Source organism: Candoia aspera, chromosome 6 (genome assembly GCF_035149785.1).
Source record: "Candoia aspera isolate rCanAsp1 chromosome 6, rCanAsp1.hap2, whole genome shotgun sequence".
NCBI classification, from domain to species: domain Eukaryota; kingdom Metazoa; phylum Chordata; class Lepidosauria; order Squamata; family Boidae; genus Candoia; species Candoia aspera.
The window spans coordinates 46,956,994-46,972,618 of record NC_086158.1 but is presented as its reverse complement, the minus strand read 5'-3'; the positions used below and the strand labels follow the sequence as shown (position 1 = coordinate 46,972,618).

Here is a 15,625-nt window from a genome sequence, read left to right as displayed (position 1 = left end):
TAAAATATCTACCACTCACAGAGGGCTCGGTTAATATGACCTGCCAGCAAAAATATGAGCCTAACATTTTACACAGAAGGGGAGTTCCCTTAGCATCATTAGTAATGGTCAACATTTGTGGGAAGGGAAATGTTTCTGACCTTGGTCACAGAGATCCCCATTGAATCCTGGGTTGCATTCACAGTAGGCCTCTCCTGCATCCGAGATCTGGCACTGACCATGAATACATTCCAAACTCTTGCATGGGTTGTGTAGTTCCACTTCCTGGTTGCACAAGGCCCCTTTATAACCATCTTGGCACTGGCAACTATAGGAGAGTGCATCAAGAGGCATACAGATTCCATGTTCGCACCTGAAGATAAATTAAGACATAAAGCTAACTATAGGTAGATACATGTGATTGCAGTTAAACCAGTGCCTCTTTTCAATTGTCCCTACTATCCTGAATCAGAGACAACTAGTAACTTAGGGAGCTCTGTATGTCATAGATATCTCACCAGTGAAAACACTCCTTCTCAATACAGTTATGTCTTTTGCTCACAGCACTGCAGTGAGATACTTCATTTGCATGGAAAGTTTCAAGCCAAGGTAGGCAATGGACACTAGTATGCCCTCAGTGCCCACTGGGGTAGGCAATGGACACTTCACTTAGTGCCCACCACTTTCCCTGACCCACCTGATTTTCTTTAAAAATTCTTCTACTAAAAGCAAAATGAAATTAGAAGATAGAATGCTGTAAGATAATGGACCTACTCTAGCATCATTTACTTGCAGCAATGCCTTTCAATAAGATTCTATAAATGTTCTGTGGAAGAACCATTCCAAGCATGGAAGAGCTGGTTTTGGATAGTCCATGCCCAAACTGAAACTTATGTGTTTCGGATGTTTTCATCAACAGACAAAATAGGGATGGGTTTTTTGGGGACATGGATTGAGATGCAGTGGTCATGGGAAAAAGTGGGGTGGGAGTTGCTAAGAGTAGGAAAAATCCAAGGCTGAATAGTTTCCTTGGCTTTTTCCTGTGTCTATAATCCTAATGGTAATAGAGAAGCAGCAAAAGATGAAAAGGCTATCCCCTCAAACAGCCACTATAATGTTGGGCAGGCCCCATGTGTTGCCCACACATACTACAAAGGGTCCACCCCTCCTCTCTTTTGCCATGCAGGCATTGGCAACAGTGGCTGAGGGTGGGAAGATGCTGGGAAGATCAGCAAACAGGTGGGTCAATGAGTTATAGCACATTAAGAGCTGCTGAGATCATCTCAGTAAGGAACAGGCTCACAGATCATGCAGAGGAGGAGAGGAGCAAGGGGCAGCACATATCAGCCTTACCATAGTTGGATCCCCCTGGGTTTTCTTTCAGCTAACACTCAGAACAACCAAAATGTTTCAGGTTTTGTTGGCAGAACTGGAATGCAATAGCTGAAACAAGCACACTTTCTTTTCACACACATCACAGCCAGGTACTAATGGTCCCACTGGGAAGACGGAGCATATCCAAATTCACTTGCCTCCTGGGTATTTTGTGACTGGCCACATCTGTCATAGCAGCTATTTTATGAATAGGCAAGGCTTGCATGGCAGATGTCTTGTGAGTGTTCTCAAAGTTCCACATATTCTGGGGCCCCAAAAAGATTGTGTTCCCCAGGTCTAGGAGAAAAGAAGAATTTTAACACTTGTACTTACTTGTGTCCCTGGCAAGGATTAGTAATGGACTGGTCACAATGGGGCCCAGCCCAGCCTGAATCACAATAACAAATGGGTCCATGAGCAGTATTGGGTTGGCAAATGCCATGCACGCAATACAGCTTGCGGCAAGGTTCACAGCCAGGCACAACTCCCGGTTTCATCTGAGTCTTAGTAAAGTCTTGCAATTCATTGTTGATGTATAGATTGCGGATACATCCATGGAAGCTGGAACCATTCAAGATTTGCCAAACACGGAAGGCAGCAGAATTCACATCCACAGGCATGCCTGGTGGGAGAGGGCCATAGGAGCAAGGTCAGGCAGGAAGAGGAAAGAAGATCACAGTGCTGGTGATTAAGATCATGACTGATGGAAGGAAGTGAACTTCGAAAGCCTTAGCCTCTGCTTTCCCCAAACTGACGTTCTCTAAATATGCTGGGACTGCAATTCAGTCAACAATCATAAACTATCTGGAGTTCTGGTGGGAATGGTGGACTGAATGGCTGTGCCTGCTGGTTCAGCAGGTGGCGCTAACAACGCAGTCACTTTTTTGGGGCTCAGGCAGGTTTTCCTGAAGCCCAGAAATGTTCTCCAGATCAAGGAGAACACCTGGAGTCATCACATCTGTCCTCTGGATGGCTGCTTGCAGCCAGAAGATCGCAAACAGCATTTTGCATTCGACTGGTAAGAGCCAGCTGGGAGGTGGGGACTTCATCACTTTCCAAGCTGCGCTGTAGCCTTAAAGGGACACTAAGGCTGGCCACCCAATTTCTAAATCACCAATTTGTATTTTTTTTTAAGTATATGTACCCCAAGAGGGGCTTTCTACAGTGAGGAGAAGCTGGTTCTCTTGGTGCTTAATGTTATTTTTGGGATTTTTTAAAAAAATCCTTTTAAGTTTTGGATTTTGTTTTCCTTCCAAAGGAAATTCCAAAGATTGAGAGTAAACAATTGTCTTCCTGTTATTATTTTTGTATTAAATTTGAAGATATTAGCATTTTCCTACACGTTGAATTGGCTGATTTGAACATTCAGCTTTCTGTTTTCACTTTCCCTTGAGAACTGTCTGCTATCTCACTCTCACTTTATGTAAACACACTTTGGAACTCTTCCATATCTTCAACTTTCGCTGGTTAAGCTCCTAGGGGGCGCCATAATCTACTGCGTGAGACATGGAGGATTTCAAACAGATTCTTGCTGACTTTTACCAGGATTTTAAACAGATTTCTTCTGACTTCTATCAAGCTTCTATGCAAGATATCCAGAACATTGTGGAAAATATGAGATCTAAAATGTGCCATCAGGTTGGGGATGTGGTGCATGAAACTGAGGAATTTAAGAATGATAGAAGGACTTTTTTTAAGACTGAGATTGGGATTTTTATCGAGATGCTGGATGAAGATTGGATAATGGAGTTGGAGAAATCTAAGGGAAAGAGTGATCTGCAAGCCATGAGTAAAATCGGTCTCCTGGTGGAATGCCATGAAAAGAACCTGGAATCTTTGAGGAGGGCAGCTGGGCTGTTTGATTCTTTCAAGAGGAAAGCCTTGTGCACATTGTGGGGATCTGTAACTGCTCTGGTTTATTTTGAAGTGGGATAAGAGTTGAAGAATGTTCATCTGGTTTGCTTTAAGGATTTGATTTGCCTTTAAAGATATGGAATTACGGTTTTGAATTGGCTTTGTTTTTTGGGTTTATTAAGATTAAAATTATTAAAACTGTTGTATTAGGGTTAAAGAATGTTTATCTGGGTTGCTTTAAGGATTTGATTGATGTTATAACCTTTTAAAAATGTGGAATTACTGTTTTGAATTGTCTTTGTTTTTTGGGTTTATTAAGATTGGGATTATTAAAATTGTCGTACTATTAAGTATAATAGCAGACAACTTATGTGCTTTTTAATTTGATTCTTATTACAGTAGACAGAAATGTACAGAATAGTGGTAGGAAGGGAATAATTAAATATGTTTTATTTTTTGGATGGGAGTAAGATGTTCAAAAGGTTTATATGAATCTTCTTTTTTCTTCATTTTAATATAAGGGGGAGGAGTAACTGTACTTAGTGATTTGTGATTCTTATTATGTGTTAAAGTGGAATGACCTATAGAAATAATGTGGTGTTTTGGTTTAATATAGAGTAAGAGACTAATTATGGAAATTTTTGTATATCCTTGCTGTTAAATGTCAGAAGCCACATCTTTTTGTAAATTAAAAAAAAAATTCTCTTGTGTTTCCACACTTTTTTAGTTTTTTTCTTTCTTTGTAGGGTTTTTTTTTGTAGTTTTTATTCTTCTCTTGAAACCTAATGAAATTTACTATAAAAAAACAATCATAAACTATCTGGAGTATAGCAAGTTGGAAAAGGCCAGCCTAGTATATTGTGGGGAAATATTAAAACCAGAGATGTCAATTTAGGGAATATTGAGCCTAGACAATTAGACTTTATTTCCTTCCATCTGCCAGTGGGCCTTTTTCTTTTCTCCTATTTTATCCTTGACTCTCTACATATTGGCCTCTTTCTCCGCCTCCTCCTCCTCCTTCTCCTAACTGATAAATGATACAATTACTAGAATTACTAGAACCTCCTAGTCTATATGGTAGTCTCCTGGTAAAAGTGTGGGAGTGTTGGAAAGAACTGGTTCTTTCTCCAGTTTCAGTAGCAATTGCTTCCCTCTTCCCCAACAGAGATTGCAGTCCTACCCCCCACATAGAGTGGAGCCTCAGAATTCAATGTGTGGGCCTTGCCAAAGCTATCCATGGTCATGGGATCACCTCCATCGATGGATAGGTTTACCATCCGCTCAAATGTCACCAGTTCCACTGTATGGAACTGTCCATCATTGATGGTCTCTGCACTAGGAGAAAAGAGAGAGATGGGATGAGAAGGGCTCTTGTATACACCTCTTTCCCAACATCTAACATCAAGAGTCAATCTTGCCCATTCGACATTCGTTCAGCACCGTTTGTCAGTCTTGCCCTGTGCTCTCTTTAAAGATCACTCTCTGCTTTCTACATTAACTCTCAACACAAGTTGCTGGACCCTAATCTAAACCTTACCATCTCTCCCTCACCCCCAAAGGTCAGTTTGCAGATTGCAGGGCCAAGCAGATAAATTTGCTCAAATTCTACAGAACTGTCCTTTGGTTGAATGGGAAATCAAGGGTAGAGGGTTACCTGTAAAGAGCCGAGCTAGGGTAAGTGCCTGGATCATAGCTGACACGCACATGACCTTGATACAGCTCCACTGCCATGTGGTCAGTATCCCCATTATACAAGAGAATCCCGTTGTCTTCGGCTGTGGAGACCTACAGAGAACAAGAGAGTGGGAAAAAAATAACAGAAAAGCCAACTCTGTACAGGAAAGTAGACACCGCTTCTTCTTGGAGGGTTGGGATGGAAACTTAAATCTCTTTTACCTGAAGAGTAATATTGGCACTGGGCCAATTCTGCAAGTCTGTGAATTGTAGGTATGTGTCCCTATCCACAAAATTGACACTCAGTAGCTTCTCACATTTGAGCCCTCCAAAACCAGGAAGGCACTGGCATAAGGCACGATTGCCTAATTCCACACAGTTGGCACCATTCTGGCACTCTACCCTCTCACAGGGACTGGACTGAAAGGAGCCATGAGGTGGGATCTCACAGAGCTGACCACTAGAATGAAGCAACCATACAATTAGGCATAAGTTTATTGCCAGAATCACCTATTGCAACTCACACATTTTTAGAAGCAACATGTGTTCTCTATCATTCCAATGTTCTAAATTGAATTTTTATCTTTGACATCTCAGCAAACCACCATTGGCATCACCTACAGTAGGTGTATAAATGCTATTAATATTTTCTCCTAATGCATTCCATAGGGACACTCAGAATGAAAGTGTGTATTTAAATGTTTGTTTTGTTGACATACAAGTAATCATGCACTTTGCATCCCAGGAACTCAGATTTGTTTATTCAACTTGCTGTCTACTATTTCCCAAGTAAATAAAAATATGGTCCAACATAGAGGAAGGATAATGCTGTGACATCTATTTCTATACACTGCAACTTTGAGCAATTTGGATAAGACTCAAAACACACACCTACACAGGTGGCATTGTGATCAACCTGTTGCAGAAAGCACATGAAATATGAGATGCTGCAGGGTTTCCATCTTGCAAGTGTAGCAAAGCCACCTTGGAAATGGCTATTTAAGGACTGCTACTACTTTATATTTTTTGCAAAAACTGCTCCTTTTGTTACAACTCTTCCTCCTACCTACATTTCAGGCAGGACGGAATAGGGTCAATCCTCCAGTAAAGGGCAGGCCTTGATCTTGAGTTTTGCAGAACACTTGGTATGTGTACAGAAATTATGTGAATTCCTGGCAGTGTCTCCATATAACATCCTTACCTGAAACCGCCGGTACAAAGACAAGAATAACCATTTGGTTCATCAAAGCACTTGGCATTGTTCTGGCATTGGTGATCTAGGCAGTCGTCATAGTCCACACTGCAATTGTCTCCCACGTAGCCGGGCATACATTCACACCTGAAGGCAGGAGCAGGAACGAGATCCAGTCACTGAGATGGACTGGCTAGCGCTCCAAAAAGCAGCAAGGCACACCAACCAGGAAATGGCCGGGGCCATGGGTATCATTGTGTTTTTCCTAACTCCACTATATATTTTTATCTGGTACACGTTCACATCCTCCACTTGATTTTAAACCTTTTTTTCCAAAGCTCCACTCTCTCCCTCACTCACTTGGGTCCATCAAGGGAGATTCTACATATGGCCTTGTGCTGGCAGGGGCTGAGCTCTGGGGAACAGACATCCACTGGCTGCTCACAGTATGTCCCTGTGGGAAGAAGACAGAAAAAAGGCAAAAGCATGCCAAAGAGTGTCTCTCCTTGAATCTGCCCCAAAGACAAGGTCAGCAGGAAGGAGGGAAGCCCATCTTTATCTCAAGCGTTTCTGTCTGCATGATAGAATCACTGAACAGAAACACATGTTGCTGAAATGTTCAGCTTTTGGACCAATTAGATGGAAACATCCATTCATTCAAAAGTTGAAATATCCCTAATCTCTTTTATGCTGGTCAAGTCAGGCACTTTTCCCCCCACTATTTTGTTCCAGGATAGCTATGCACAATAAGTAAATTCTGTGACATTAAAATAAACAGATGAATTCTATTATTATGAACAGAACATTCAACCTCTTGTGGTCATGCAGAAGGACAAGGAGCTACACATTACATAAGTCTTTCAACTATTAGACCAGAAAACCTATTCACTCCTTTTCCTTCCTCTTCCAAGGGCCAAATTTAGTAAGATACTGGCCAACAGAAAATATCTTCAATGTCTATAGCAATTCTGAAGAAGCAACTTTCATTAGTGACACAACAGAGGAATTAATCATGATGGGGAGAGTGGAGCAGCTTATCTTTCCACTAGCTGTTTTTGGCACTTGAAAAAAGAGTTAAATGTTAAAAAGAAACATTTGACATAAAAAGATACATTTAACATCACCAACATAATCCACAAAATTTATAAAGTATCTCTGCAACAAGGGGATGGAAAATAAAGTCATATTAGTAGACTACTGTGGTGCACGTGGCCTCCCCACTCCCAGCACCATGTAGGGTCACTTTAAACACTATGACTGGCAGTTTTGCTCACTGCAGATACAAAAGCAGAAGCTCTGCACTCCCCCACCATAACCAGCAGTTTACAATTGATATCATACCTGTATAGAAGGGTAGGCACAAGCATGTGTAGTTGGTGGACCCATTGACACATGTGCCGCCATTCTTGCAACTGTTGTTGCAATTAATGGTCTTCAGATTACACCGTGGACCTTCAAATCCATCTACACAAGAACATCTATTAATAAGGAAAACAAGAACTATTCGATAGATTCAAAGTTTGGAAGCCATTCTCTTTGAGGTGTTTCTGGAATTTATATCCATATCTAAGTTTTAAGGGAGATGAAAAGTAGGGACGGTTTTGGGGTTTTTTGGTTCAATTTCTCCTTAACTCTCAGTGTTCCATCTTGTATCCTCTTGCACACCAAGCATTTTTGTCTCCAATTGCAGGAGCTAGTTGGACCACTCTGGGAGTCCCTGAACTGCAAAGGAGCAAAAGTTGCTTTGATAAAAATTCTGAGATGGGTGGAGTAGAGGGTTAGTGAGGCCTTCAGTGTTAGCACCAAAAATAAAAAGAGGCGCTTTGGGAAGGGCAAAAGGAAGGCACAGGTGTGAGAATCCTTTTGTATACTGAATTTTGATCTGTATTTTTATTTCTCAATTAACTTCCTTAAAACTATTCTGATGAAGGGGAAGTTGAAGAGTATTATTTTAACTATTTTTTAAGTTTTCAAAACAACCTCTATAGCTGTGTTTGATGACTACATGTGGTACGTACAATCTTCATGAGGGAGTATTATTTCAACTACATGTATAATATGGAGATTCATACATACACTAATTATATATGATACACCTGCAAACAGATGCACATTCACATGAAGTAGAGAAGAATATTGAAGTTGTAGATGAATGAATGTATGCTGTGAGTTGCATATGGTGGCATTTGCATTTCTGTTGCCTGAACCTTATTTAGCTGGAGGAAGAAGCAAAGACAGAAAAAAACAGGTGACCTTGCCTAACAAACAGTCTGAATTGTTCAGTGTGCTGTCAGCCCTGATGCCTTTGATCAGATAATTCATATTCCTCCTTGCTACCTTTCTACAAAAGGGTAGTGCAGGGTAGCATCTGTAGGGAGGGAAGCATCTCTGTCAGCCTCCAAAGGACATTATGTGCTGGCTTTAAAGATGCTATGTTGATATGGTGATATGATAAAAAGCCATTTAGCAGTCTGGCAAATTGGATACACAGATAAGGCTGGGCCCCATTTTTTCTCTACTGCCTGCAGTTTATTTTAAGCGACTAATTATGCTCTGTTTCCCAGAAAGCCACCCACACATGTATTCTGAGGACTGGAGTAGCAAGATGCACATGGAGGTCCAGAGTATCAAAAGGCTGAAATAGTTGCTATTCCATTGGGATGCATGTATTTCAGTGGCTTTGCCTCCCAAATCCCAAGCCATATTTACAGAAATAAGCTGCCTGCAAAATCAGAGCATGTACCAAAAACATCTCCTGTCCCGTAGGTAATGGAGTGCAAGTATACATGATTAACATTGAATAATTACTTCCCAATATTTTTCAGTGGCTGATTCTGGCTTAATGGAAGAAAATGGAGCTGGATTTATTTTAGCCTGATATCTGTCAATTTTGTAGTAGGTTACTGCCCTGGATCCTTGGCAGACAATGCACTGCAGCTAACCAAGATCTTTTTCCATCTTAGGTCAGAGACCCTTTCTGAAATCTTGAACTGCCACTCACTTAAAGCTGGCTCCGTCTCCTTCTTGAGGCAGACAGGTCCCACCATTCTCACAGGGCCTGCTGGAGCAACTATCAACAGAGAGTTCACAGTTTTTGCCCTGGAATAAAGAAAGAAGAGGAAACAGTCACACTGTTTGGATTACAAAGTTCTGGCCAAGACAAGTTTTGAAAACCAATTACTTGCTCACCAGCCATAAAAGTACAATGAAAGAAGAATAACATGTTATATTTAAATTATCCTGAACTTTTAAATTGTTTTTAGATAACTGAAGTAGCTCCCCCCCACTTTTTGTTTGCTCAGTTTCAAAGGAACAATTTGGCTGTGTTCACATAACATGTTCAATTTCACTACTGAACTGACCCATATTCTGGGTTTGTGCAATACTGAAGCATAAAGCAATCCGGCACATTGCACAATGTTCTAAGCCACAACAAGGCAAACCAAACGCAGCATTTTGTATGACTGCAGCTGTTATGTCTTTCATTAACCTGGTTAAGTGTGTTGTGGGAACAGCCTGTATATTTCCATGTAGATATAAGCCATCCAGAGCCACCCAGGCTAGCCTTAAAGACACCTTTTTGAATCCATGTAGTTCTCACTTTTTGAGTCTGCCAGCTACCCGGGGCTTGACAAGATACAGCATTAAATAGGGAACAAACCCTCTCCCTTTTTTTCTTGGTGACTCACCCCTCCTGCCTTTGCATTCTTCATTTCACTTCTCACCTTATAACTGCTGGAACAGACACAGTGGTAGGAACCCAGAGGATCTTGCTGACAACTGCCCCTGTTTTGGCAGGGACTGGAGAGACAGGGGTTACACTTGGCCTGAATGATCAGTGGGGGAGGCCCTGCACAGATGTGGAAATAGACATTGCATTAATAGGACTGAGGAAATATAGCTGAAATAACTGAAGACGAGTTCCTTGCATCTGACTATAAAGGCTGTGTGCTTCTTGATCAGGATCTCTTCCAAGGTGTTTCCCTTTGAAGGCAACCTGTTTACTGATAGTAGAAAGCATGGGTCTCTGACAAATTTATGATGTGGTGCATATATGTAAATAAATGGATAAATGCTGAAAGGAGCATCCATTCATCTGCTCCTGGGCATAATGCCAAATTGCCAGGCCAGACTGGTGTCCTGGTATTAAAACAGTCTTAATTTTCTGCAAAAGCAAACAGGTTTTTTTCCCCATTTATTCCTTGCACAGGGAGTAAAAGAACTTTTTAAAGAATTCTGCAGTCAACTGATCATTTACAAGGAGACAATGAAGAGGAAGGATAGGACAGAGAAGATCTCCACTTACTACAAACACCCATGGTGAGTCTCCTTCCCCTGACATTCAAATTCCAAATAGAACTTGGAATCCAAGTTGCAGGAGGTCAGTCTGCCTTCATTTTGCCATGTTCTTTTAGGAGTTGGAGTGAAACTGACACAGAGTGATCTTTCAGTACAATATTAATGCCTGATCTTGTTTATTGTTAATTGTTGCTCCTTTCTCAATGGTAGCCACTGTTTCTCAGTAGGAGAACATAACTTTATATGCAAACTGTCCCAAATTCAATTCTAAGCATTCCCATTTTATAAAAGATCCAGGAACAAGCAATGCAAAAGACTTTTGCCTAAAACCCAGAGAGTTACTGCCAGTCAGAATACTTGGCTAGATGGACAAATGATTTGACTTACAGTTTCATTTACTTTTTAGTGGTTTGATATGCAAGCCCTACACAGAGTTGCCCTTTTCCATATCAGAGGACTGGTGTGTCAGACATGGAAGAAAGGGCTCTGACTCAAGGCCTGTTATCATGCTAATTAGGCATTCTGGAAATTATAATCTCATTATATCTGCAAGGCACCAGGCTGACATAGCTGATGCTAGGCCTCTGCCCATCCTCCAAGCCTTTCATCAGAATGCGTCTTTCATCGTCTTCAGTACCATGGGCCACATAGGAGAGCAGGGGTACGTTTATTGGCTTCACTGATTAGAATCAGCTTCCCTCATTCCATCCTCCTCACATCTCTGCACATATTAACAAATATCACGACTCCCTCTTTTTTTCATATGCCCGATATTAACTTCAACAGCTTCAGATTTATAACATTTATGCCAGCTCCTGACATGGGTTTTAGCACAGATGCCCTAGTCATGGGCAACTCAGCTGGGCAGAACAAACTACAGTGCTCATAGCTAAGGTACCTTTAGTTATGCAATGCTGTTCTTCAGAGCTGATGCCTTCTCATTAAAAGGAGCCCTTTTATTTTCCTCGTTGCTTCTGTAGCTTACCTTGGCATTCAAACTTCTTGGCTGGAGTGGTGAGTAGAAGCTTGCCTTCCATGTCTACAGGACCAGCACAACGGGCAATGCCAGGCTCTTTGTAGCCAGTTTTGACCCAGCTTGAAAGCCAGCGCATGTGGCAATCACAATGCAAGGGGTTGGCACCAATTGCTCTGTAGGGCAGGAAGAACCATAAAGCCTATATAATTATTCAAAGTACAAGATCCCTTCCTTTCATCTGGTCACTCTGTGTAAATGCCTCTTGAGGCCCTAGAACTGATTAATAACCTCATTTCTACTTCCATCTGTTTTTAAAATGGAACATTGTTGTATTTTGGATAGTCTCTATTTTCATCATTTATGTTAAAGGGATGTGTCACATATATAAGCTTATTGTTTGATTTCTTAATACCTGATGCTAAATCTGCTAATTGCCTCAAGTAAAATGCAATGTGCTCATATCACATATCTCTGAGGTTGCAGACCCTGTGCAATGAATGTAAACCGAGATAGTGTGTAGGGTTTCCTCCTCCCCTAAAGATAGTGCTCATAAGCATGTCTAAAATAATCTAAAACGTATGTAAATTTTGAAGACAGCCTCGTGTGGCGCAGAGCGGTAGGTGGCAGCATTGCAACTGAAACTTTCCCCACGACCCAAGTTCGATCCCAGCGGAAGCTGGATTCTTGAGTAGCCGGATCAGGTCGACTCAGCCTTCCATCCTTCCGAGGTCGGTAAAATGAGTACCCAGCTTGCTGGGGAAGGTGACGACTGGGGAAGGCAATAGCACCCCGCTATAGTCTGCCAAGAAAATGTCGCGAAAGTGGTGTCCCTCCAAAGGGTCAGACATGGCTTGGTGCTTGCACAGGGTACCTTTCACCTTTCACAAATTCTGAAGGCTGAGCCAGGAAAAAAAATCCCAGACAATTACCAGAAAAAAAAAACCCTATGTCCTCAGGATTAAGATTACTTTCACTTGTATTCACCTTTGTAATTAGGACTGTTGTGGTGCTTTAAAGTTTTCAGGTATGTTCACCCAACACACTGATGGTTTACTGAATAAACATACTTGCTTGGCTTCACTCTTACTAGGTTCTAATTTATAAATCACAACATGCTAAGCCATAGATGAACAAATCATGTTGTGTTAACCCAGCCTTGGTCTAGAACTCTTTCTCCTTCATTCTTCTGAGTTGCAGCAGAAGACAAAATGGGCACTCCAGTTTCTTTCCCCATGGAGGGGTCAAGAGCTTGCTTTCCTTGTAGGTACACAATGGAGTATTAAAAGTTAAGTTGTTGTCTCATGATGAAAGATGCCAGAAGAAATCTCAACACACTTCAGCAAGCTACGCTGGATCAGTTCCTACCACCACAGAACAATGAGAACAGTGCTACCTACAAAGCTTCTTGAACTACTTTGTCTAGGACAGTTATTACCCAAGACATGTGCCTAGCACCTTCTCTGCACAGCTGAATAAACAAAAGTAAAAAAAAATGGTGCTTTCTTCTTTATACCTCCAAGTACCATCCTACAAAATGCTAGGAAACACTACATGGAGTAAGAGGAACAACTGCTTATACTAATGAAACAGGTACTCACAGATGAGATAGGGAGGTAACATCAGCAAAGATCCCTTCAGGGAGTGTAGAGATATCATTTCCATGGAGAGACCTGAATGCAAACACATAGGCAAATGTTCTTATGCTCAAACAAGTGTTCCGATTATGGAGAGGAAGCACCAGAGTCCTAGCTTTTCATGTTGCAATGCCCCATTGTCTACTATCTTTAGAAGGCTATAGTTGGGGCACTTGGTCTTAGTAAATCTGGTGGGAGCTTAGGAATTCAGGATTCAGAATGTCATTAAGCCTGCTCCACCATCAGCCTCTTAAGCCAAGCATTACCCTATAGACTGGTAGGCAGGAGAAGAAGAAAACAGATATTAGCTGGGCCCACGGTTCCCAAACGGTCTGCTGGAATGCCCCAGGATGCCCCAGAGAACTCACAGGGAACCATGGGGTATTTTTACTGCTTAATCAATGCAATGGTTAGTGAGTTCATTGCGACACCCTGGGGCATTGTGACACATGGTTTGGGAACCAAAAAAAAAATTTGGGAACCTCTGAGCTAGGCTAAGCAGAACACCCCTCCCCCAGGCACCTCTTTAGATCCCTTGATGTAGCAATAAAAGTGCCAGTACAGCCATAAAGATGCTTGGAAGACAAAGGAATGTTGATAACAAGGAGAAGGGATAGTTGGGGGTGAGGACAACTATGGGAAGTAAGGACAAGGGAAGTAACAGGAAGGAATAGAAACATCAGATGTAACCATTATTCTAACAAAGTCTTTGTATTCTCAATACATTGTTTTTGTAGTTGCACTTTTATTATCTCACTACCTATGACCTCATGAATTACATTTTGGTTCTAATTTACATAAACCTATGTCAAGGGGTTGCATTCCCTGCCCATTAGACTAGTTAGTTCTGGGCCACAGTATACTGTAATACAATGCAGTTTGTGCTTCTATCAATGGGTGTTCTATTATCAGTTATTAAATGAACTTAGAATGAAGAAATTTCTCCCACAGTTTGGTGTTAGCAATGGGATTAACAGCATTCCTATGGTAAGTATCAGAGCACCTCTCTACTGAAGTATAAATTGTTCAGGACTGTGATCCCCTTCCTCTCTGTTCTTTGGCAGAGAGCCACACAGGCTTTGGAGGGATGTCTCCATTTATTTTCTTTTTCACTCTTCATGTGTGCCTATGTTCTTCAAATGTTGGATCTAGGTGTTTGAGTGGTGTGTCAGGCCAAGGTGAGACTGAAAGTGGCTGCAGGTGTCTATCCATTGGGCAGTAGTGGGACAACCTTGAACCCTTGAGAAGGGATTTTCTCTTGGGTGCTGCAGGGTGTCTGTGACTCCCAAGCCAATATGTACCTGTGCAAGCAAAATGCCTACATTAGTTCCCACAGGATTTCCAGTTCTTACTTGAGGGAACCTTTGATTTCTTGAACATCTACCTGTTTGGTCAGATGTGCATCCTAAGCAGTGAGGGTTGGAGCCTTTGACAAGTGCAGCAAAGTGTTAGTCTGTGTTGCCATCTGCTAGTTGAGACAATTGAAGGGCAATTTCTTTTAGCTGGTCATATTTTGCAAGTTGAAAATAAATGATCATACAGAATTTTTGCCATTCTTCACATCTTCTTTACCTGTGCCTATAGTATTCAGCATAGACCAGCTATAAATGCATGATCCAAATATCCATTAGAAGCAAGAAGCAATTCATCTTGTCTCTCAGAACTATCAACAGTCCCATTTACAGGAATCCCACTCTTTTCCTTCTCTTCCTCCAGCACCACTGTCTGACTTGCCTCCTGTGCCAGAAAAGTACACAGGTTTTCCTGATGTTGGGGGAAAGAGGAAGCAGCTGACTTGCCTCCTCATTGGGTGTATGATTGTACTGTCAACTTAAAACCCGGAGTCAAATCACAGTTTCTGGATGGCAATCTGAAGAAAGGATTTATTTACCCTTCTACATAACCAGTGTCTGTCAATGTTTCTTGTAAAAAAGAAAGACAATTCCTTGAGAGTTGTGCACAATTACAGACTTCCGACTTCAGCAAAGGATCGTTACCTTGTCGTGGTGCTGGAGCTTGAGCACCTCAATGATGCCATGAGCTAAACCGTGAAGGGCCACCCAAGACGGGAAGGTCATGACAGAGAGGTCAGACTAAATGCGATCCCTGGGGAAGGTAATGGCAACCCACCTCAGTATTCTTGCCGTGAAAACTAAATGGATCAGTACAACCAGAGATATGTCGGTATACCATCGGAAGATGAGACCCCCAGGTCGGAAGATGGTCAAAATGCTACTGGGGAGGAACAGAGGATGAGCTCAACTAGCCCCAGACGTGATGACGCAGCTAGCTCAAAGCCGAAAGGACGGCTAGCGGCCGACGGTGCTGGTGGTGAACGGCGAATCCGATGTTCTAAGGATCAACACACCATCGGAACCTGGAATGTAAGATCTATGAGCCAGGGCAAATTGGATGTGGTTATTGGTGAGATGTCAAGATTAAAGATAGACATTCTGGGCGTCAGTGAACTGAAATGGACTGGAATGGGCCACTTCACATCAAATGACCACCAGATCTACTACTGCGGACAAGAGGACCACAGAAGAAATGGAGTAGCCTTCATAATTAATAGTAAAGTGGCTAAAGCAGTGCTTGGATACAACCCAAAAAATGATAGAATGATCTCAATTCGAATTCAGGGCA

General features: G+C 41.8%; 1 protein-coding gene across 1 annotated transcript in view; it reads right to left on the bottom strand.

Moving 5' to 3' along the window:
- Positions 1 to 15,625, bottom strand: part of SLIT1 (slit guidance ligand 1) — a 44,995-nt gene that overhangs the window by 1,421 nt on the left and 27,949 nt on the right. Inside the window, exons 18-29 of the mRNA XM_063307798.1 lie at positions 12,947 to 13,018; positions 11,358 to 11,521; positions 9,799 to 9,923; positions 9,075 to 9,172; positions 7,415 to 7,551; positions 6,434 to 6,527; positions 6,083 to 6,220; positions 5,104 to 5,341; positions 4,862 to 4,992; positions 4,388 to 4,542; positions 1,687 to 1,975; positions 141 to 352 (exon numbers count right to left, since the gene is read on the bottom strand). Coding sequence (XP_063163868.1) covers positions 141 to 352; positions 1,687 to 1,975; positions 4,388 to 4,542; positions 4,862 to 4,992; positions 5,104 to 5,341; positions 6,083 to 6,220; positions 6,434 to 6,527; positions 7,415 to 7,551; positions 9,075 to 9,172; positions 9,799 to 9,923; positions 11,358 to 11,521; positions 12,947 to 13,018 — 1,853 coding nt within the window. The remainder of the gene's footprint in view (positions 1 to 140; positions 353 to 1,686; positions 1,976 to 4,387; positions 4,543 to 4,861; positions 4,993 to 5,103; positions 5,342 to 6,082; positions 6,221 to 6,433; positions 6,528 to 7,414; positions 7,552 to 9,074; positions 9,173 to 9,798; positions 9,924 to 11,357; positions 11,522 to 12,946; positions 13,019 to 15,625) is intronic.